Source organism: Lithobates pipiens, unplaced genomic scaffold (genome assembly GCF_037356315.1).
Source record: "Lithobates pipiens isolate NorthernLeopardFrog02 unplaced genomic scaffold, aLitPip1_a1.2 Scaffold_22, whole genome shotgun sequence".
In the NCBI taxonomy this organism is placed as follows: domain Eukaryota; kingdom Metazoa; phylum Chordata; class Amphibia; order Anura; family Ranidae; genus Lithobates; species Lithobates pipiens.
In genome coordinates, this window is record NW_027507784.1 from 303,464,005 (window position 1) to 303,486,857 (window position 22,853).

At 43.7% G+C, this 22,853-nt stretch overlaps 1 protein-coding gene across 2 annotated transcripts in view; it reads left to right on the forward strand.

The window, feature by feature from the left end:
* Positions 1-22,853, forward strand: part of LOC143924811 (dynein axonemal assembly factor 8-like) — a 242,164-nt gene that overhangs the window by 103,265 nt on the left and 116,046 nt on the right. For both annotated transcript variants that reach the window (XM_077449282.1, XM_077449283.1), the window contains exons 21-22: positions 12,669-12,980; positions 21,890-21,952. In XM_077449282.1, the coding sequence (XP_077305408.1) occupies positions 12,669-12,980; positions 21,890-21,952 (375 nt within the window). The remainder of the gene's footprint in view (positions 1-12,668; positions 12,981-21,889; positions 21,953-22,853) is intronic.

A 22,853-nucleotide genomic window follows, 5' to 3' on the forward strand; every position in this document is an offset into this window, starting at 1 on the left:
CCTAATCCATCTTCTGATAGAACAGAGCCTTGGAGGCACTCTGCACATGCTCACTTTGGTGCATATTGCTAGTGTTTTTTTTTCTCTTTTATTTGGAGGGTGCATGTGATCAGCACAGGGCCATTCAGCACAGTCCATGAGGTCATGGACTCCCTGTGAGGTCATGCAGCCAGTCCATGACTGTCCAGTCAATAGAGAATGGAAACTCCTCCTCCTCCTACTCCTCCTCCTATTTAGCAATTTATATACAACAAATAAGTACGAAATTCTGAAATATGATAAAAATCAAATGGTATAATGTCCACATTAAAATTATCAAAAAAATTGAATAATCAAATAGATTGTCCAAAAGTGCTCTTTATGTGAATATCCGTGTTTTTCTACAGTATGTTGTTTTACACAAAAGGGAAAAATTTTGCCTCTTACCAGGAAGGATGGATCTTGGATGGTGGGGATCAAACACACTTAGTTGTAATTGAAACCAACTGCGATATTCCACTCCTTCCACTCCAATGAGAGAACTCCCTGCTTGTTATAGTATTTGCTTTGCCTGGATATGGAAATACTTCTTGTAGACTTCCAGCTCCACACATAATCCTGCTGAGTGCTCTCCGGCACATAGAGGTATTAAGGAAGAAACTTCATAGTGCAATTTGTAAAACAAGCGTTTATTGAAAAAAGTCTCATTGCACTTTACAGAAAGTAAAAACGAAGATGTTCAGTCGATGCCTCTTAGAGGGAAACGCATCGGGTGGAGCTGCATTCTGTGATGTCACCACGCACCAGCCTGAAGGATGAGGTCCACGGCTGTGTTTGTTTGAATATCTTTGTTTTTACTTTCTGTAAAGGGCAATGAGATTTTTTTCAATAAATGCTCGTTTTTACATACTGCACTGTGAAGTTTCTCCCTTCTTAATATCTTTATGTGCCGGAGAGCAGTCAGCAGGATTATCTTGGAGCTGGGAGTATATGAGAAGTATTTCCATATCCAGGCAAAGCAAATACTATACCAAGAGGGAGACATCTCTCAGAGTGGAAGGAGTGGAATATCGCAGTTGGTTTCAATTACAACTAAGCATGTTTGATCCATATCATCTGGGATCCATTCCTTCTGGTAAGAGGCAACATTTTTCCCATTTGTGTAAAAGAACACACCGTAGAAAAGCACGGATAGTCACAAATTTACATAAAGAGCACCATTGAACAATCTATTTCAGGCATGTCCAAAGTCCGGCCCGCGGGCCAATCGCGGCCCGCGGTCCGGTTTTGAACGGCCCGCCTGGTAATCTAAACATATATATCTTTTGTGGCCCCCGACAATCTCCCAGCGCCGGGGCCACAAAAGATATATAGTCTGGCTGCATTGGAGATAGGAGGCTGTACGAGCGCTGTGCACACAGGAGTATTTCCTGTTTACACTGCAGCCTCTGTAATAGGAAGCCCCATCTCCGCCATTGGACGACTGTTCTGTCCATCAAAGGAGGCGGGACTTTCTCTTAAAGAGGCCGCTGTGAAAACAGGAGATTCTCCTGTTCTTTGGCGCTAGTCCAGCCCCCTCCATGTCCCCTCCAAGGCTGCACTGATGGCAATGGTAAGTACATTCCTGGCTAATAGTGAGTGAAATCCTGGCAATGGTGGCTGCATTCCTGGCAATAGTAAGTGAAATCCTGGCAATGGTGGGTGCATTTCTGGCAATAGTATGTGAAATCCTGGCAATGGTGGCTGCATTCCTGGCAATAGTGAGTGAAATCCTGGCAATGGTGGCTGCATTCCTGGCAATAGTATGTGAAATCCTGGCTAATGGTGGCTGCATTTCTGGCAATAGTATGTGAAATCCTGGCAATGGTGGCTGCATTCCTGGCAATAGTATGTGAAATCCTGGCAATGGTGGCTGCATTCCTGGCAATAGTATGTGAAATCCTGGCAATGGTGGCTGCATTCCTGGCAATAGTATTTGAAATCCTGGCAATGGTGGCTGCATTTCTGGCAATAGTATGTGAAATCCTGGCAATGGTGGCTGCATTCCTGGCAATAGTGAGTGAAATCCTGGCAATGGTGGCTGCATTCCTGGCAATAGTATGTGAAATCCTGGCAATGGTGGGTGCATTCCTGGCAATAGTGAGTGAAATCCTGGCAATGGTGGCTGCATTCCTGGCTAATAGTGAGTGAAATCCTGGCAATGGTGGCTGCATTCCTGGCAATAGTGAGTGAAATCCTGGCAATGGTGGCTGCATTCCTGGCAATAGTATGTGAAATCCTGGCAATGGTGGGTGCATTCCTGGCAATAGTGAGTGAAATCCTGGCAATGGTGGCTGCATTCCTGGCTAATAGTGAGTGAAATCCTGGCAATGGTGGCTGCATTCCTGGCTAATGGTGGCTGAAATCCTGGCTAATGGTGGCTGCATTCCTGACTAATGGTGGCTGAAATCCTGGCTAATGGTGGGTGCATTCCTGGCTAATGGTGGGTGCATTCCTGGCAATGGTGGGAGCGCAGATGGGCACTGACTCTTATTTTGCTTCAGAGTTTTTTATTTAAAATTTAAATTTTTTTTTTTCCTGAAACTTCCCTCTTATTCGCCAATAAATACGGTATATCCAAATAACACGCCCAAGCTCATCTCTTCAACACACACAGCCACAAAGGCAAGAGAATTCTTGTTGGGCCGTGTATTAGTGTTCGAACGAACACACTTAGACCGATTTTTAATGGTTCAAAGAATGTCAGGCAAATAGGTCGGCCCTCGTGCATGTTCACTTCATCAAATCTGGCCCTCTTTGAAAAAAGTTTGGACACCCCTGATCTATTTGATTACTACATTTTGAAATCATTTTAATGTGGACATTCTACCATTTGACTTTTATTATATTACAGTTAGGCGCACTTATTTGCTATATATATGTTTTGAATTGAGTATTTCGATTTATGAGTAGCAGCACCCATACACACTTTTGAAAAATTGATTTTTAGGGTAAGCACGAGATATTCATCTTTACATATTTGGCAATTTATATTTACTAAAATAATTGCATTTACATGTTCTATGTATTGTTAGAGACCAGATTTAGTGAATACAGGGTTCTTGGTTTAGTAATACTTTAAAGCCTTTTTTCCGTACTGCTGTCTACCTTTCTATTTTTGTTTGAGTCTGCTTGCCTGCTTGTTCTAGGGTGTACTGTGTCCTACCCTTCTCTCCCTGAATTTTTGTTGTGTGACCAATAAAGTTACTTTTGTTCAGCATTAAAAGTGACTGGCGCCCGTTGAAATGTCAGCCCTCTCTGATGCTGGGATCAGGGGGCGCTACAGTCTTTCACTTCGCCTTGGAAGATGCCATGAATGGATCCCACCCATGAATAATGTTTGTGATGTCTCATCAGGATCCCTCTCATAATCTAGTATAAGAATAGGCTGTTACAAAGATAGTGTGCTAATGTGGACAAAGAAATGTGGCCTCACCAAAACCAGACTACCAGTAGTTAAAGTCACTGATGGACCAATGATATGGGACAAAAGAGGTGTTGTCACACAGACCACTGGCCTCTCTTCTGTCAATTTACAACTATAAGTTCCAGCATGTTTTACTGGTTTTGTTATTATTTGTAATACTACAAGCCCCAGCATGCCCCACTGTCACCATTTCTGTCTCTGGCTACCTACAGAACACATCCTACTGGCCTCTTTCCTGTCTCTGTAAAATTGCAAGTCAACCTGGCTTACCTACTGTCACTGCAAAGCTGTAAGCCCCACTGCGTTTTATTGGCTTACCTGTAACTGCAAGTCCCATCATATTCATTCCCAGCCAAGGTACCATAAAACCCTAGGGTTCTTTTGGAGGTTTCTAGGGATTGCTTGTACAGTGAGCATTGGTAGGTTGATCTCTCAAACAGTGACCTCCAGTATAAGAGGGGCAAGCACACACTGGCCACTAATGTAAGAGGGACATGTCTACATTGACCACCATTGTAAGAGGACACATTTTCCACTGATCGCCATTATAAAAGGGCTCTCCACTAATCGTTGTTGTAAGGAGACATCTCTCCAGTGAACACCAATATAAGGGGGAAATTGCACCTGTACTGGGAACCTTGGTTCCCATGCGGTCTCTGATTTAAAAAATAGTGCACGGACTTCTTTCCTGCGAATGAATGGGCTTTTGTGCCCATGCAATCTGCAGGCCCTCACAGCCACACAGGAGTGAAACTTGCCTAAGAGGGCATGTCCCCACTGACCACCAATATAGGGTGCCTATTTCCCAATGATCACTAATGCATTCTACTAACCACCAATGTGAGAGGGCACATCCCCACTGATCACCAATCTAAGAGTTCTTTCTACTAGCTACCAATGTAAGAGCGCATATCTCTGCTGACCACCAATGTAAGAGGGCCTATGTCCCTTTAACCATCAATGTAAGAAGGCATTCTACTAACCCCAAAATTTAAGAGGAATTTTTCCACTGACCAGCAATATAAGAGGAGCTATCTCTGCCTGACCACCCCATGTAAGGCAACATTTCTCCACTGACTACAAATATAAAAGGGCATATCCCCCACTGACCACCAATGTAAGGGGGCATTTCTCCATTGACCACCAATAAAAGAGGACCTTCTCCAACTATGTAGTACTGCACTAACTATTGGTGTTGGGCCACACTACAGTTTTCATGTTCTGCATTTTTTCAGACCATTATTAACATTTGTTAGTCAAAACATAAATCACCCCAAGTGTTATACTCTGGGTATACATCATTCAACTTTCTGATCATGCTAATTTTTAGCAGAGGTTCGCTAGGACCTGAAAACTATTCCAGGCATTCCTCCAGGTAAAATGAATGAGAACTCTACTCTCTGCAAAACTACAAGTGCCACTACATCTCATTGGTGTACCCGCTGATTCTGCTGCGTTTTGTCAAGAGGAATATATTTTATCTCTAAAGCCTCGTACACACGATCGGAATTTCTGCAGACAAAGCGTCAGACTTTTGTCCGAAGGGCGTTGGCCAGGAACTCGTCTTGCAAACAAACGGCACACAATTGTCAGCTCTTTAGCGCCACCCCTTGGGCACCTTCTGCTAATGTGGTGTTTGGTGAACATTGATTCGGAGCATGCGTGTTTATACTTTGGACTTTTGTCTGACGGACTTGTGTACACATGATCGGAAAAACCGTTGTCCGCGGAAAATTTTAATGCCTGGCCTCCACCATTTGTCCGTGGAAAATCTGACAATTGTCCGATGGAGTGTACAATCGGTAGGATTTTCCGCCAACAGTCTGTCAACACACAATTCCCGTCAGAAAATCCGACCGTGTGTACGAGGCTTAAGAAATCTATTCCCTTTAGCAATACACAGCCACTTAATTTTCTCCCTCCTACATAATGTACCTCCTTTTTATTTATTTTCGACGGGAACACTTTCTGATTTCTCTTCCCATTTATTCAATTGCCCTGTTCTAGAACAAACAAAAAAATGTGTTATTGGAAAAAAAAAATTGTGTTTATTAACCACTTATATGTAGGAGCATATGATACATTTTTGAAGGTTAGACTATATCTAATAATAGAATAATGAGGTGCAGTTTCTCCGTAAAAAGATGTCTTCTCTATTGTATAGTTCCACGGGGGGAAGCTTTTGCTTGTAAGAACATCAAAGAAAGAAATGCTTGCATGTGACATAAAAGAAAGAATGTGATATTATTTTTCCACATCTTGGTCATTCCTACATAGGCAGCAAGCCTAAAAATAGGATCTTCTTGTGAGCTCACCTCTGGGCAGAACAATATATCTGAAGGATTTTCCCAGTGTCCTCTACCTATGAAATTGGCCTTTCTCCCCAGTTACACATCCTTCGACTCTCCGTGTGTGTGTTTGCTCCGAGCTTCCAGGATTACCCACCTTAATGGGCATACAAAGCCCGAGGCCTTGCCGTCAGCTCTTCCCAGCCCTACAATCAGCTATTTTTGGTTACTTCCGTAAATAGAACTCCGACTCTGTATGGGTTTCCCCACCGGTGTCATCCACATCCCAGGCTGAGGTGTATATTTAATTAGGCTGTGTCAGTGAAGCCAGTAAGGGTGTGAGCTAATGGCATGTTCAGCGGCAGTTATCATTTAAGTGTTTTTAATTTTGTAGTTAAAGTATTAATGGGTGCAGAATCCCATGGTAGGGATTTGCCAAATTTCTTTCTGCAACAGGGAATGGTTATATATCATTAGCTTGCCTGTCTTTACAGGAAGGCTGTATTTATTAACCTATATTAACAATGAAAACAGAAGTGGTTCCTTGAGGCACGGAGCAACCAATAAGAGATTAGATTTATAGATGCAAGCTTAATTGTGATTGGTCAACATGGGTTACTACACAGCACTTCTTGTATTGATAAAGTACAGTAGGGTAGATTAATGAAAAAGAAAAAGTCCAACCTTTTATCAGGTATCTTGCTGTTTCTAATCTATTAAATAGTTACATAAAGACACCAGTCCAACCTGAGTGAGTGTCTACAATTGTCCCTATCCCTGTACATTGCACACTCACATCGGTCCCTACCCTCAAGGAGCCCACAATCCAAGGTCCCCATTCATATATTAGGGCCAATTTTGGACAGAAGCCAATTAACCTACCAGCATGTCTTTGGAGTGTGGAAGGAAACCCACGCAGGCACAGGGAGAACATGAAAACTCATGCAGGTAGTGTCGTGGTTGGTATTCAAACCAGCGACCCTTTTTACTGCTAGGCAAGAGTGCAACCCACTACACCACTGTGCCGCCCCAATTCTGGAGAAAAGTCAGCTAGAATTTGATTGGCTGATGTGTACACTTTTTCTCTTGAAAAATAAACATGTTTGCAAAATACATAATCCACAGGGCCAAATAACTTCGAAACAATGCTTCCTGCTGGAGAAAATAAACTTTTTTGGCAATAGTTTTAATATATTGCAGTGCAAAAAGTTGCTAAATATTCATATGATTTTTATTTAAAAAAAATGAATGTTTTGGCTCAATCAGTATTTTTATTTTGTTTTTTCCAAAAATTAGGGAATCCCTGGTTGTCACCAGAACTAGTGTCTCCATTAAAGGATTTCCCCTCTCTTACTGTTCTGATGACAATCCAAATTTTTCCTTGACTTTCTGTGATCTTGGTAAACATGTCATGGTCTGGGATCAGGCTCAGAGGCAGTGGCTGTAGCAATAGAGAAGGCCACTCAAGTCAGCTTGATGAATACACAGGCAGATCCCCCTGGTGGATTATGTGGACTTACCTGAGGCCTGGTGTCTAAGCACTAGAGGGTCTACACCAGAGCTCCTGATGGTGGAGATGGGTTTTGCTGCATGCAGATGTCAGGTCATGGCCCTCTGGATTGCCCCAGAAGGAAGAGAGCAAGCCGGGGTCAGGTAGCAGATGAAGCAGATAGGGAACGAGCAGAAGCATAGACAATAAACAAGCCAAGAGGTCAGTAATGAGTAGTAGAGCAACCACTTCGGGACTGCCCACCGTCCTTTTACATTGGCTGTTTGAAGAGGAATATCGTTGTTATGACAGCAGCTAGCTGCCATAACCGCAGTATCCTCTTCCTTAGTGAGCGGTCCGGTTTCAGATAAAAGTGGTCTCTGCATCGAATTCGCCGCAAGATCACTTTTATCAGCGATGTGAGAGGGGGCCCCCCCTTCCGCCGCACTCCGGTGCCCTCCGCCACTTACCGGAGCCGTCAGCAGTGGCGGAGGCGATCAGATCTTCACCCTTTGGGTATGGAGACGAATGAGGGCATGATGGTCCCCACCCATCTCCATAACAATGTAGGGCAGAAGCAACGTCAAAACATCACTTCTGTAGATAGTGCTTAAAGGGCCATTTAAAAAAAAATAATAATAATTTTAAATGACAATTTTTAAAAAGAAAAAAGAAAAGGTAAAACAAATAAGAAAAAAATTATTTTTTTTAAACGCGCTCTGCCTCAACGAGCTTGCGTGCAGCAGCGAATGCATACGTGAGTAGCGCCTGCATATGAAAACTGTGTTCAAACCACATATGTAAGGTATCGGCGCGATCGGTAGAGCGAGCACAATAATTCTATCCCTAGACTTCCTCTGGAGCTTAAAACATGCAACCTGTAGAATTTTTTAAACGTCACCTATGGAGATTTTTAAGGGTAAATGTTTGTCGCCATTCCACGAGCGGGCGCAATTTTAAAACGTGACATGTTGGGTATCAATTTACTCTGCGTAACATAATCTTTCACAAAATAAAAAAAATGGGCTAACTTTACTGTTGTCTTATTTTTTTAATTCAAAAAAGTGTATTTTTTTCAACTAATGTGCGCTTGTAAGACTGCTGTGCAAATATGGTGTGACAGAAAGTATTGCAACTACCACTATTTTATTCTCTAGGGTGTTAGAAAAAAATATATAATGTTTGGGGGTTCTAAGTCATTTTGTAGCAAAAAAAAGGTTTTTTTAACTTGTAAACAACGAATCTCAGAAAGAAGCTCTGTCCTTAAGTGGTTAATGGTATCAAGCAGAAGTGTACTAGATGAAAACAAGCCAAGGGTTGACAACGAGTGGTAGTAAAGATAAGGATAGCAGCAGGTGTGCAAAGGTGCAAGATATCGGTTGGAGAGAGCGCAATCTGGCAAACAGGAAGTGTAGAGAAATGGCTTAAATTAGGAAGTTCATGGGAGGAACAAAGAGCGCAAGGTTTACCAGAAACACAGTACAAAGTAAAATTGTCTAAGGCAGTGGTCATCAACCCTGTCCTCAGGGCCCACTAACAGGCCAGGTTTGCAAGATAACTGAAATACATCCCAGGTGATATCATTCGCTGCTCAGTGATTGCAGTATTCTAGTCTGCATCTCCCCAAGGTAATACATAAAACCTGGCCTGTTAGTGGGCCCCGAGGACAGGGTTGATGACCACTGGTCTAAGGAATCAGGCAGGGAGCTGTCCAGCATCTCGGGTGGCACGGTGAAAAGAGCCACAGCCAGATACCGCAGAGGTCTCAGGTTCAGATCCAGATCCTGGCAACATGCCATAGCGAGGGTGACTTTCCCTAACAGGGACACAGATGGCAATTAAAACCTAACACGAGAACAGCGTAGGTGCCATGTACACATGTTGTAACTGTGCTTTGTACGTACCATTTTCTATGCCTCTCTTCAATAAAAATATAGTTAAAGAAATCCTAACACAAGAACAAAGAGGGCACTGGATTCAGATTTTCTAAGGGTCATTGAAATTGTCACAGGGCGCACTAGCTGTGGTTGGGCAGCACAGTACAATTCAATGAAAGCATCAAACATATGACCAAGAGCCCAAAGGTAATTTAATGATATTGATTCAATTGAGCAGAATAAAGCCAATGCATTTCAAGGGACAGACACACTTCTCCTTCATTAGGGTTTTTGAATTTAGAATTGAGTTTAAATCACTCAAGTAAGCAGATATCAAATAAATCGACATTGTGATTTACTGCTTGGAACAATTTCAGGTTATGCCAGTGTTATTGGATGCAGCAAAGGACTTTGCTGCGTTTACTAACCCTGGCGTAACCACACTGGCGTAAGCCCCACTGGCGTAGCAGAACTCCTCATCAATGGAGCAGAATTCAGCTCTATAAGCAGTGGAAGAGGTAAGTATATAATGCCTTCTCTGCAGGTATAGCTTTTTAATCCCATTTTTAAGTTAGGCAACCAAAGTCCTACAGAGCTCCTTTGATCTGCTTTGAAGTTGTTTTTGCATCCCCATTGACTTGTAGAAGGGAGTAAAACAGTTGTAGTGTTAAAATATGCCTGTGTACACAAACCCTTGTTGCATAAGTACAGCCAGCAGGACTAGGCACATGTATAGTTGAAACACATATTGCACAAATCATGGTATCCCAGCTGTACCAGATCCAGTTCTTAAATGTTGCAAGGAGATCTAGTTTGGATATGCATGGTAAGTCAAACACAGCCGGCATGAGCAAGTCATTTTAGCAGGCATAATTGCCGAGACAAGGCCATCCAGCACCCAGGGAAAAGATGCCAAACTGCACTCCCCCCCCTTAAGGCTACGGTCAGAGTGCCCATGTCGCGTCACATTCAGCTACCCATCAGATTTTTCTACCCGCTGGAGTGCGCATGCGCTACACCGCCATATGCATTCCAACACAGGGCCCCTTTGCTCGGCATAACCTGGACTCAGGTGTGTGGGCACAAAATTCTGCGCAAGCTCAGATCGCCACAGTGTTGGAACGCATATGGTGGCTTCGCACATGTGCAGTCCAGTGGGTAGCCAAATGTGATGGGTCGCCATATGTGATGAAACACATCCCTGCAATAAACCATTGTACCCAGGGCAGCCTCCCCTCCTGCCCATCCCTTGTCCCAACCCTGGCAAGCATTTTCTACGACAAACTCGGATTGATTTAAAGCGCATCTAAAGTCAAAACTTTTCCTTTTTTTAGCTTTGGTTATAGTGAAAAAGCATTAGACCATTTACCAAGTTTTTATTGGGGTCTATTTCCCTGCTGGGGAGAATCATCCATCTCTTTTTCCTGATGATGATTGTTATCTTGGCTGGATTTAGGGGAAATCCTACATTTTCGTTTTCACAAGAGTAAAGCCCCGTACACACGAGAGGACTTATGTCCGACAGACTTCCGAAGGAGTCCTGCCGGAGTTCTGCCGGAGTTCCGACAGAGTTCTGACGGACTTTTCGACTGAGCGGACTTGGCCACACACAATCACACCAAACTCCGACGGATTCGAACGTGATGACGTACGACTGGACTCGAATAAGGAAGTTCATAGCCAGTAGCCAATAGCTGCCCTAGCGTCGGTTTTAGTCCGTCGGAATAGCATACACACGAGCAAATTTTTCGAAGGGACCAGGTCCGGCGGAGTTCCGTCGGAAAAATTTGAAGCATGTTCCATTTGTAAAGTCCGTCAGACTTTTCCGAATCAAAAGTCCGTTGCAGCCCACACACGATCGAATAGTCTGACGGAATCAGTCCGTCGGACTTTGGATGTTGAAAAGTCCGCTCGTGTGTACGCGGCATAAGAGGTGAGCAAAAATCTTCCAGGGGAGACAAGTGACAACTGTCTAAAATGGGAATTGCCCATTAGTTGGAGGCAATTTGCCCACACTACCTGTTGCATCTCTAATGCCACGTACACACGAGCGGAATGTCCGACAGAAAAAGTCTGACTAAATCTTTTCATCGTATATTTCGATGCTGTGTGGGCCCCATCATTTTTTTTTCGAAAATTCTGACAGCCCTAGAAATAGAACATGTTCTAAATATTTTCGACTGAACCAATTCCTATCGGGAAAATCGCTCGTCTGTATGCTGTTCCGACGTACCAAAAAATGACGTATGCTCTGAAGCAAGTACTAGACGGAGGCTACTGGCTATTGAACTTACTTTTTCTAGTCCCGTTGTACGTGTCGTACATCACTGAGTTCTTGACGGTCGGACTTTGGTGTGATTGTGTGTACGCAAGACAGTTTCAGCGGAATTCTGTCGGAACTCCGTCGGAAAAACCTTCAAAGTTTATTCCGACGGGAAAACAGGTTGTGTACAGGGCATAAAGGACTCTAATGAGTACCCTAGCAGGACATAGACAGTGATTATTATACTTGTAGAATCCTAGTAAAGATTTGTATGACTGGTGGTGAATAAACCCACTGAATATATTTTGGCTTTAGGCGCAGTTGGCCACTGTTAAATATTACATTTGTTTGGGGGGATTTCCTTTCACTACTGTTTAGTCTCCAAGACTAGAAGTGAAAGGGAAATCTCCCTAGCAGGATGCAGAGAGCAATAAAAACCCAGTCGGTGTTTAACCCTTTTTTACTCTTTCCTTCCTTTCCTTAATTTTTTTTTTTTAACGTTTTTGCTATACATGTATTTCAGAAAGTGACATTGATAATTCAAGTCACATGAGTTCTTTCTGCTGTGGACTTTGGTGGTGGACAAAGCCAAATAATGTCACTTTCTCTAGACAGTGTCTCAATATATAATGTAGAACAATTGTTTAAAGTGGTTCTAAAACCTTAATGCATTGAGCCCCTTTTTCTTACCTGAGCCTGATCCAGGGACGTGCACAAGTGCAGCAGCTCCAGCTGCTTTCTCTCCCCTCACTGGACAGATCTATAGCAGCAGGAGCCATTGGCTCCCGCTGCTGTCAATCAATCCTGGGATGCAGGGAGCAGGGCCTAGTTCCACTGTCTGTGTCAATGGATGTAGCAGCGGGACTCAGGAGCGAGCCTGAATGGGTGCCCCTCAGGCTTTCCCTGGGGGCACCTGATGAAGAGGAGGGGCTTGGAGTGCTGACGGGGACCCCAGAAAAAGATGATTGGGGCTGCTCTGAACAAAACTATTGCAAAGCGCAGTTAAGTATAACATGTTTGTGTTATGAAAAAAAAATACCTGAAGGTTTACAAACACTTTAAGGAACTTGCTTGTTAAAATGACAACTATGGCCTCATGGGAAGCTAATAGAGCTATATTTAGTTGCATTGTAACCTTTCCAATAAAGACTGGAGGTAATTAAATCCAACAAACTATTGTTTAGGCATTAGATGCAGTTACATTTTGAATTCAATTTACTAAATAGAATAGTTCTAACATGGAATGTCACGCAAACAAAATAGACAAATTGTGGTATTTACATTTTTTTTTTTTTTGCCTTGACAGGTTGTGGCTTTGAAGGATTTGAAGTTTTAGGTCTGAAGTGGCTGCCACGTCTAAGCCGGCTTCAGGCCAAGGAGATCACCCCGTACGAGGTGGGAGAGCGGCAATGGCCGAGCGATATTGAGCAGCTGACCTCCAACCCGGCTTTGGTGTGTGCCCTACGCCGAATTCATGCCTTCACCTCCTTGGCACAGGCTATTAAACAAATGGTGCCGGTCAAAGGGAAGACGCAGTCCCGGCTCATCATGTCCGCCGCCCCGGAGATTGCTTTCCGGCAAGCTGCCCTGATTTTCACAGACAGGGACTTGGTTTCTGGTAGTTATGACATCTTTTTTCCATGTTGTACCTATTGTCTTAATCACAGTTCCCTTCCATCTTCTTTCACAAAGGAATTTGTCTGTACCAACTAGTAATGTATCTTGTCTTAGTATTTGCTTTAAAGGTTTTGCAAAGTTCATTTTTTTTTTTAAATAACAAACATGTTATACTTACCTCCACTGTGCAGCTCGTTTTGCACAGAGTGGCCCCAAACCTGCTCTTCTGTGGTCCCTCACCAGCTGTCTCGGCTTCCCCCCGCAAGTACTTCTCACGTTCATGCGAGCTCTCAAGTGAGAAGTTCTTGCAGGCGCGCTCCCGTGATACAGCCAGCGGCTATAGCCACTCACTGTATCACTCGGCCCCGCCCCTGGCATGCCACATCATTGGATGTGATTGACAGCAGTGGGAGCCAATGGCTGCGCTGCTTTCAATCCATCCACTCTAGCCAATCAGCGGCCAGGCTGAGCAGCGAAGAGGATGTCAGGGGCGAGCGCGGGCTTTCGAGGGGTCAGGTAAGTAAACCGGGGGGCCGGCACTGTCAGATGTTTTTTCACCTTAAGTCATAGAATTCATTAAGGTGAAAAAATATTTACCTTTACAACACCTTTAATTCTCCCAACACAGCTGCAAATATTTGCCTTCCTATCAGTAGCCAGGAGCAAAGAAAATACCCCTTACATTGAGGTATACAGTAGAGAAGCGTTGTAACTCTTTTAGTGGGCAGATCACCAAGAACCATGACTCCAAAACCCTGTTTAAAGTGTTACTAAACCCATTACAGGAAAATCATCTGCCCACCCACAGTGCCCACAGCTTATAAATCTTTACATTAAAATACTGCCACTATATACCTTTTTGGCTGATCTGTATACCACGGTCACATGATAAACAAAGAGTTTGTCCCATGCTGAAAGTTCAGGAAGGAGGAGATTTCCACTATTTCCTATATACACACCCACCTGTGTGATGTCAATATCATGTGACCTGGCTAGCTCTGAGAACAATTAACTGTTCTCTCCAGCATAAAAGACACAACTGAGCATGTGCAGGTTGGCTACCCTGTGTTAGCTGGCCTTCCCCAGATAGACAGTGCAGAAGGGAAGGATAGGTGCATACAGGATAAAGGAGCCTTTTTACACAATGCAGAGGATTAACCCCTTAAAGAGGAAGTAAACCCTGATGAGTTTACTTCCCCTTTCATTCCCTGCAAAGGCAAAGCATAATGGACTACTATGCATCGCATAGTATCCCATTATGTGTCACTTACCTGACACAGGAGCCAGCGAAGTCGCCGCTGTCCCCTATAGTCCGCCGCATCCATCTTGTTGGTGGGGTCTCGCAGCTCCGCCGCTGTCATTCGGCGAAGCCGCGATGACGTCACTCCCGCGCATGCGCACGGGAGCCGACACGTGCGACAGCTCCGTCGCTGAGAATGCCGTGCTCAGTGCGCCTGTGCGCCGCTGTCTATGGCGCATGCGCCGTAGACAGCGGTGCCCGTTTTCGGGCAAATATCTCCTAAACCATATAGGTTTAGGAGATATTGCTTGGACCTACAGGTAAGCCTTAATCTAGGCTTACCTGTAGGTCAAAGGGGTTTGTAAGGGTTTACAACCACTTTAAGTTCCACAGTGAGTATAACAGGCAAGCTATTCTGCATATGCAGACAGATTTTACTGTTGTGGGTTTAGTAACTATAACTAGAGCGACCTATAGCTTACAAATGGCTGCTTCACCTGCTCCCAGCAGCCAATGGAGTGGAAAGGGAAGAAAGAAAAGGTTAGCATGTACTGCTTGGGAGAGGAGATTAAAGTAAACCTGTTCTTTTGCCCCGCATGGACAAAGGTTTACTTTACAGCTAATTGCTTCATATAGGCAACAAAGACATGTTCCCTTCCCAGCTTGATGTGTAGATCAATGACTTGTTTTTTTCCAGTTGGGCTTTGTATTTTCTGGCATCTAATAGCAATATATCTTTTTTTCAGGGCTCCGACCCAAACATCCTCGCTGTCTTTTTACATCCAGCATAATGAAAAGCGCAAATGAGCCAATGGCAATGAGAGATGCCACTGTGATGTATTTGATGCATTATATTTACCGTATACCCTTTTATTGATATTGTATTGGTCACAGTGGCCTCTCTCATTGTTATTGTTATTTACCATTGGCTTATTTGCGCTTTTCATTTGTGTTCATTTTTTAAGTTCCAGTATCAATAGCTACTGGTGTATTATGCAACATATATTTTCTGGTGGGCCTTATGCCGCGTACGCGCGACCGGACTTTCCGGCAGAAAAGGTCAGACGGTCTTCCCAACGGACTTTCGACTGAGTTACGATGACTTCCGAATGAACGGACTTGACCACACACAAATGGACTAAAGTCCGTTCGAAAGTCCGTTTGTTTTGACGTACAACGGGACTAGAAAAGGAAGCTCAGTAGCCAGTAGCTGCCTTTGCGTCGTATTTTGTCCGTTGGATCAGCATACAGACTAACGGTTTTCCCGATAGGAATTGAGTCCGTCAAACAGATTTGAAACATGTTCTATTTCTAGGTCCATCAGAATTTTTTAAAGACAAACGATTGGACTATCCCACACACGATCGGATGGAATGATTCCATCGGACCTATTCTGCCGGAAAGTCCGGTCGTGTGTACACGGCATTATACATACTTTTTCTGGGCTAAGGATTGGCAGAGGTTTTTGTTTCTTCATCCAGACGACTTGTCTGCTTTCTTATTTTAGGCCATATCAGAGTCATCCTTTCAGATTTTAGCTGCAATTTTCAGCACTGGTTTCAATTTGCCTGGAGGTGCTAATGAACGGACTGGGGTTGCTTTACTAAAACTAGGGAGTGCAAAATCTGGTACAGCTCTGCATGGAAACCAATCAGCTTCCAGGTTTTTGTCAAAGCCTAACTGAACAAGCTGGAAGTAGAAGCTGATTGGCTACCATGCAGAGCTGCACCAGATTTTGCACTCTCCAGTTTTAATAAATCAACCCCAGTGTGTTCTCTATAACAAAGAATAAGGTTTAGCATTTAATTATGTAACCAACACTGAAACATAGAGCCTAGATTCACATTGCAGCTATTTGGCATGCAATTTGATATGTCAAATTGCATGCCAAATTGGCGGCTATTGCCAGTGTCACGTCACATTCGGCTACCCATCACATTTTGCTACCCGCTGGAGTGCGCATGCGCGACGCCGCCATATGCATTCCTGCGGAAACGGCCCCTCGCGGGCTCGCTTCACTCTCCACACTTTGGGCCCGGCCTCGCTTCGCTTGGCATAATTATAATCTAACTCTATGCCCTTGTACACACTGTCGGACATTCTGCGAACCAAATCCGTTGGATTTTGTCCAACAGATTTTGTCCGACGGATTGTGTCTGAAACTGTTGCATACACACGGTCGGACCAAGTTGTCGGAAAATCCGATCGTTCAGAACGTGATGACGTTATTTCGTTACGACGGGACTACGTTCACGCTAGTAGCCAATAGCTTTGGTGTAGGAATTTGATCTGAGCATGCGTGGCACGTTGTCCGATCAAAATTCTCTACACATGATCGGAGTATGTCCGATCGGACCAGTTTGTCAGAAAATATTTCCAACAAGTTGGAAAATTTGGTCCGACGGATATTCCGACAGGAACAGTCCGATGCATACCACACACAGTCGGATTATCCGACAAAACGGTCCGATAGGACACATTCTGTCGGAATCTCCGACCGAGTGTACAAGGGCTATGTCCGCTTGAATGGTGGAGCTTGAACCTGGACTCAGAGGTGTGGCCACAAAATTCTGTGCAGGAGCAGATCGCCACAGTGTTGGAACACATATGGCGGCGTTGCGCATGCGCAGTCCAGTGGGTAGTCAAATGCGATGGGTCGCCATATGCGATGAAACACCGGCAATGGCACTGTCCGAATCAGTGTGACGCCGACATTATGGCTCCGCACAAATTCCCAAAAGTAGTTTCTGTAGTAATTTTAGCGACTTCGGGGATTGATTTCAATCGACCATTGTGCAGAAACTGAACTCACACGATTTCATTCCCGCTGTCAGTGTGAACCTAGGCTTAAAAGGAGAAGCTAGATACAACAATATGACAATCCAGACAGTTCCTATTTAAAGGATAAATTCACCTTTGGGAACTTGTTACGCGTTCCACTTGATTTTAGGGTGGAAAATGTAACATGTTCCCAATGCTGCAGCTGTCGCCTGCTGCCAGTGTTAATTTCGTCGACTAAAACATTTTAGTCGACTAAATGAATATTATTTTAGTTAAAGAGGGATTCCGCCCAAAAAAAAAATATTAAAAGCCAGCAGCTATAAATACTACAGCTGCTGACTTTTAATAAATGGACACTCACCTGTCCCGGGTTCCAGCGATGCCGGCAGCCGAGGCCGATCGACCGCTCGGGCCTCGGCTGCTGCCGCCGCCATTCGAGGTGAGGGAATCAGGAAGTAAAGCGAATCGGCTTCACTTCCCGGTTCCCTACTGCGCATGCGCGAGCCGCGCCGCGCAATAGGAGATCTCCGCGCTGTCACTGGGACCCGTGTGTGTCCCAGCAGACAGCGCGGCAGGGCAGGAAATGGCGTAGACTCCCGTGGGAGTCTATGCCCGGAAGTGGGTGAAAATACCTGTCTTTGACAGGTATCTCCACCCCCCTCCCCCCTGAAAGGTGTCAATTGTGACACCGGAGGGGGGGGGGGGGGTTCCGATCAGCGGAGGTTCCACTTTAGGGTGGAATCCCGCTTTAACTAAAATACGACTAAAACTAAAATAACTAAAATGATTAAAATACGACTAAAACTAAAATGATATTTTAGTCAAGACTTATGCCGGATACACACAACCGGACTTTTCCACAGGAAAGGTCAGATGAAACAAATCCACCGGACAATTAGATTGTGTGTGGGTTTCATCGGATAAAAATCAGACACACTTTAGATTTAGAACATGTTCCAAATCTTTCCGATGGACTCGAATCCGGTCGAAAAATCAGTTTGTCTGTTTGCTGGTCCGACGAACGAAAACCTAGGGCAGCTATTGGCTACTGGCTATGAACTTCCTTATTCTAGTCCGGTCGAATCCATCGGACTTTGGTGTGATTGTGTGTGGCCAAGTCCGTTCGTTCGGAACTCCACTGAAAAGTCAGAAGACCGTTCGTGTGTACGTGGCATAAGACTAAAACTAAATTGAAATTTGACTTCAAATGAACACTGGTCTGTAGTGCGTGTTCATACCTCAATGTAATAATAAATAACATATATTCGATTTTTCACTCCAGCAGTATATAATGAGTTTGCAAATTGTAGAGAATTGTTGCATTGCAATTGAATTACACCCATTCGATTTTAGACAACTAAAATTAGTTTTAGTCGACTAAAATATACTGGAGATTTTAGTTGACTAAAATGTACTGGAGATTTAGTCTACTAAATACAACTAAAGCTAAAACAATTGCAGAAGACTAAAATGGGACTAAAACTAAAATGCCATTTTAGTCCTAAGACTAATGCCCCGTGCACACGATCGGAAGTTCGGCCAGCAAAAGACAGGTGAGAGCTTTTGATTGGAAAATGCGACCATGTGTATGCTCCATCTGAGTTTTTCCAGCCAGCAAAAGATTGAGAGCAGGTTCTCAATTTATCGGTCGGAAAAAGTTCCGATCAGAAATTCCGATCGTCTGTAGGAATTCCGACGAGCAAAATTCCTACGCATGCTTGGAAACAATTCGCTGCATGGTCGGAAGCTTGAACTTCATTTTCTCGGCTCGTCGTAGTGTTGAACGTCACCGTGTTCTTGACGGTCGAAAGTTCAGTGAACTTTTGTGTGACTGTGTGTATGCAAGCCAAGCTTGAGTGGAATTCTGTCGGAAAACCATCCAAGATTCTTCTGCTTGTGTGTACAGGGCATAAGACTAAAACTAAATCGAAATTTGCTGTCAAAAATAACACTGCCTGCTAAAAAAAAATTTTTTTTTAAATGCTTGTTTTTTTACCTGGAAAAAAATTTTGCATTTATTTAAAGCAAAATTATCCTTTAAGAAAAAGATAAAGTGCTGTACTCAGAGAACCAATGTGGTGCACTAGCTTACCAAGGAGTGCGTAGGATAGATCTTGGCAGGCAGTATAGGAAACATAGCTATGATTAAGGCTAGCGGCAAAAATTAGGAGTCAGATCTGCAGATACAATCTGTCCGCCCTCTGGCATGTGACTCAGTCAGTCCATCCATAAACACAAAGGCTTGGTTCAGCTGAGCGTTCATGTTTATTCCTTTGCAGAGAAGGAGGAGCAGGAAGAGGCTGCAGAAAGTGACTTACCTGGGGGTAATCGGTGGTGATCAGGCAAGGTTCTCTAATCAGGCTGAATACCAACTGCTTTACCCATGTGACCATGGCACAGTCTGGGTGAAATGGACAAATGTCACTTGTGTAATGATACCTTGGCTGGCTTCATGACTTTTAGCTGCTGTAATGTGCTAATAGGCATCATTTTTCATGTTGCTGCAACATGTGGTAACATAAAAAAATACTGCATGTACAGTCCAGTAGGTACCCACATTACAGTGCACCACAACATACATGCTATGTGAACAAAAAGGTGCAGGTACAATTTTTGCTGTGTTGATGGCTCATTCTAAATGATGGTGCTACCTTAGCAGTATTACCCACCTCAGCTCCAGAAGATTTACCCCCCTTCATGACCAGGCCATTTTTTTTTTTTTTTGACACGGCACTGCAAAACTTTTAACTGACAATTGCCACGCTGTACCCAAATACAATTTTATGTCCTTTTTTCCCCCACAAATAATACGAATTATTTGAATAAAATTCTATTGGTGGTATTTGATCACCTCTATGGTTTTTATTTTTTGCACTGTAAGCCAAAAAAGGGCAAGAGTTATGAAAAAAAAATGTTATATTTTTTTTTACTTTCTGCTATAAAACATATCCAATAAAATAAAAAATCTAATTTCTTCATCAATTTAGACCAATGTGTATTCTGCTGCATATTTTTGGTAACAAAAAAAACCCCAATAAGTATATATTGATTGGTTTGCGCAAAAGTTCTAGTGTCTACAACCTTTGGGATAGATTTATTGATTTTTTATTTATTTATATTTTCTACTAGTAATGGGCGGTGATCAGTGACTTATAGCGGGACTGGGATATTGCAGCAGGCAAATTGGATACTACCTAACACTCTGGACATTTTTTGGGGACCAGTGTTATTATTTCAGTGATCAGTGCTAAAAATATGCACTGTCACTGTACTAATGACACTGGCAGCGCACACTCGCACCCGATACTTGGAAGTTTAGTAGGGAATTTTAAGGAAAAAAACTTTTAGGAGGGAAGTTTAAGGAAAAAAACTTACATTAAAATGCCCTTCAATGCAGCCTTGTCAGTGTCCATCTGCAGCCTTGCCCATCATTGTAGTCTTGTCCAGTGTCCATCTGCAGCCTTGCCCAGTACCTTTGCAGCCTTGCCAGTCTCTTTGCCGCATTTCCCTGTTTTAAATTTGGTGCCGATTTCCGCTGACTGTGAGCGGACAGCGGAGAGGAGCGAGTGGAGCCAGGATACAGAAAGCCGAGCGTACTTCGGCTTTACTCGGCTCCTCTCGCAGTCCCACCCATCTCCACTGATTGCAAGAGGAGAGGAGCGATCGCCAGGGGCGGGACTGAGAGAGGAGCTGAGACTAGCCGAAGTACATTTGACTTTCTGTATGTCAGCGGCGCTCGCTGCGAGAGGAGCCGAGTAAAGCTGAGTGTACTTCCGCTTTGTGTATCTCGGCTCCGCTCGCTCGGAAATTCCGCCAGCAAAAGTCCGATGTGAGCTTTTGGTTGGAAATTCCGGCCGTGTGCATGCTCCACCTGACTTTTGCTGGAGGAATTCCTGCCAGCAAAAGATTGAGAGCAGGTTCTCTATTGTTCGGTCGGAAAAAGTTCGAATCGGAAATTCCGATCGTCTGTACAAATTCCAACACGCAAAATTCCTACACATGCTCGGAAACAATTGGACGCATGCTCGGAAGCATATTCTTGGCTCATTGTAGTGTTGTACGTCACCGTGTTCTTGACGGTCGAAAGTTCAGAGAACTTTTGCGTGACCGTGTGTATGCAAGCCAAGCTTTTTCCGTTGGAAAAACTTGGATGGTTTTTCCGACGGAAAATCCGTTCGGGTGTACGGGGCATTAGATGTCCTAGCAGATTTAGACACTAACAAATTGAAGCCAAACTCCAGCTAATACTTTATAATCAGTTAAAGTAAACTATTATTTATTTTGGGATAAAAGTTTTACATGAACCAATCAAAACGGATCATTGTAAGCATCCCTGTCAGCGGTAGATTGCTTGTCTCAACCCTCTAACTGCTACATCTGGAGGACAGTTTGTTCTGTTGAAAAACAACAGACATGCTGGCCAGATCACCACGTGAAGATAAGGGAAAGAAAGCCAAAACAATTGCAGCAATCACATCTAAGGATTTGTAAGTTGCAGTATAAAAAATTATTGCATTTGGGTTTAATACCGCTTTAAGGCAATGCTTGTTAAGTTATGAAATACTGTAACATGATGGATAATGGTACTGGGGGGGGGGGGCCCTTTGGGACTGAATGACTTATTCAAGTCGGCGGCTGCTGGTTTTTGTTCTTTGTTTTTAGCACTGCTCAAAAAAAGAGATGTATGTTATTCCAATAGTGCTACATTAGAGGTACTGTCTTCCATCCAATGTTGTTTTAGTAGACTCCTTAACACAAAAGCCCTATAAGATGATGATAAAAAAAGATGATGCCTATTAGCTATCCTCCTTGTTTCTTCTCAGCTGTGACTCTTCCTATAAAAATTTCTGTAGCTGCCATCAACTTATAAGTAATAAATTACCCCACAGATGCCCAAAGTCGACCGCTTCTGAAATATACTGTGCCGCCTGGAATCTACTACAAAGCAAGAGGTAAGTCTAGAGATCTTACCATATGAATATTGCATTGAGTTGAAAGGTTTTTTACCACTTTTTTAAGACCAAGTACAAGTACCGATACTTTTTTCAGGTACTTGCTGATACCGATTACCAATACTTTTTTTTAATGTCATTTTTATTTTTGGGGTGGGGGGCGTGGATGGTGTCAGTGTTTTTCTTTCTTTTTCTTTTTTATTATTTTTACAATTTTAACTTTTTAACTATTTATTACAATTCTTTTTTTTTTTTTATCAGCCCTGTTGGGGGCTTTATCGAGATATCAGGGGTCAGACACCTGACATCTTCTTTTTGAGAAAGGGAAAAAGACTGAGAACAGAGATTCTCCAGTACCTTTCTCTGCAGCCTCAACTGCACTGAAGATGAATGGACAGTATACAGAGGCTCCTCTCTATTCATAAACTGAAGCATTGTAAACACAGTTTATGGTGCCCAGTTATGAATGGACAGTCAGTGATCACTGACTCTGTTTATTCAGAATAGGAAGGAGACAGTAAATTACATATTTACCGGCTCCTTCCTCCACTCTCCATCCTGACAGATCCAGGACGAGGAGGGGGGGAGAGACCGGAGGAGGACGCGGAGAGCCAGAGGTGCACAAGGAGGACCCGGAGAGCTAGAGGAGCACCCAGAGGAGGACACTGGGGAGCCAGAGGAGGACACAGGGGACACTCTGGGCTGAACGGTGTGATGGTGGGGGCAGTTATAAACACCAATCTCCCTGTATAGCTTTCAAGAAGCTGACAGCCGCGGGAGGGAGAGGAGGAGAAGCGGCTGTCAGCTGCTTTAACTATACAGGGATACAGGGAGATTGGTGTTTATAATTGCCTCCACCGCTGTACCCATCATCTTTGAGGCTGCCCGGCCCCCCTGCTAT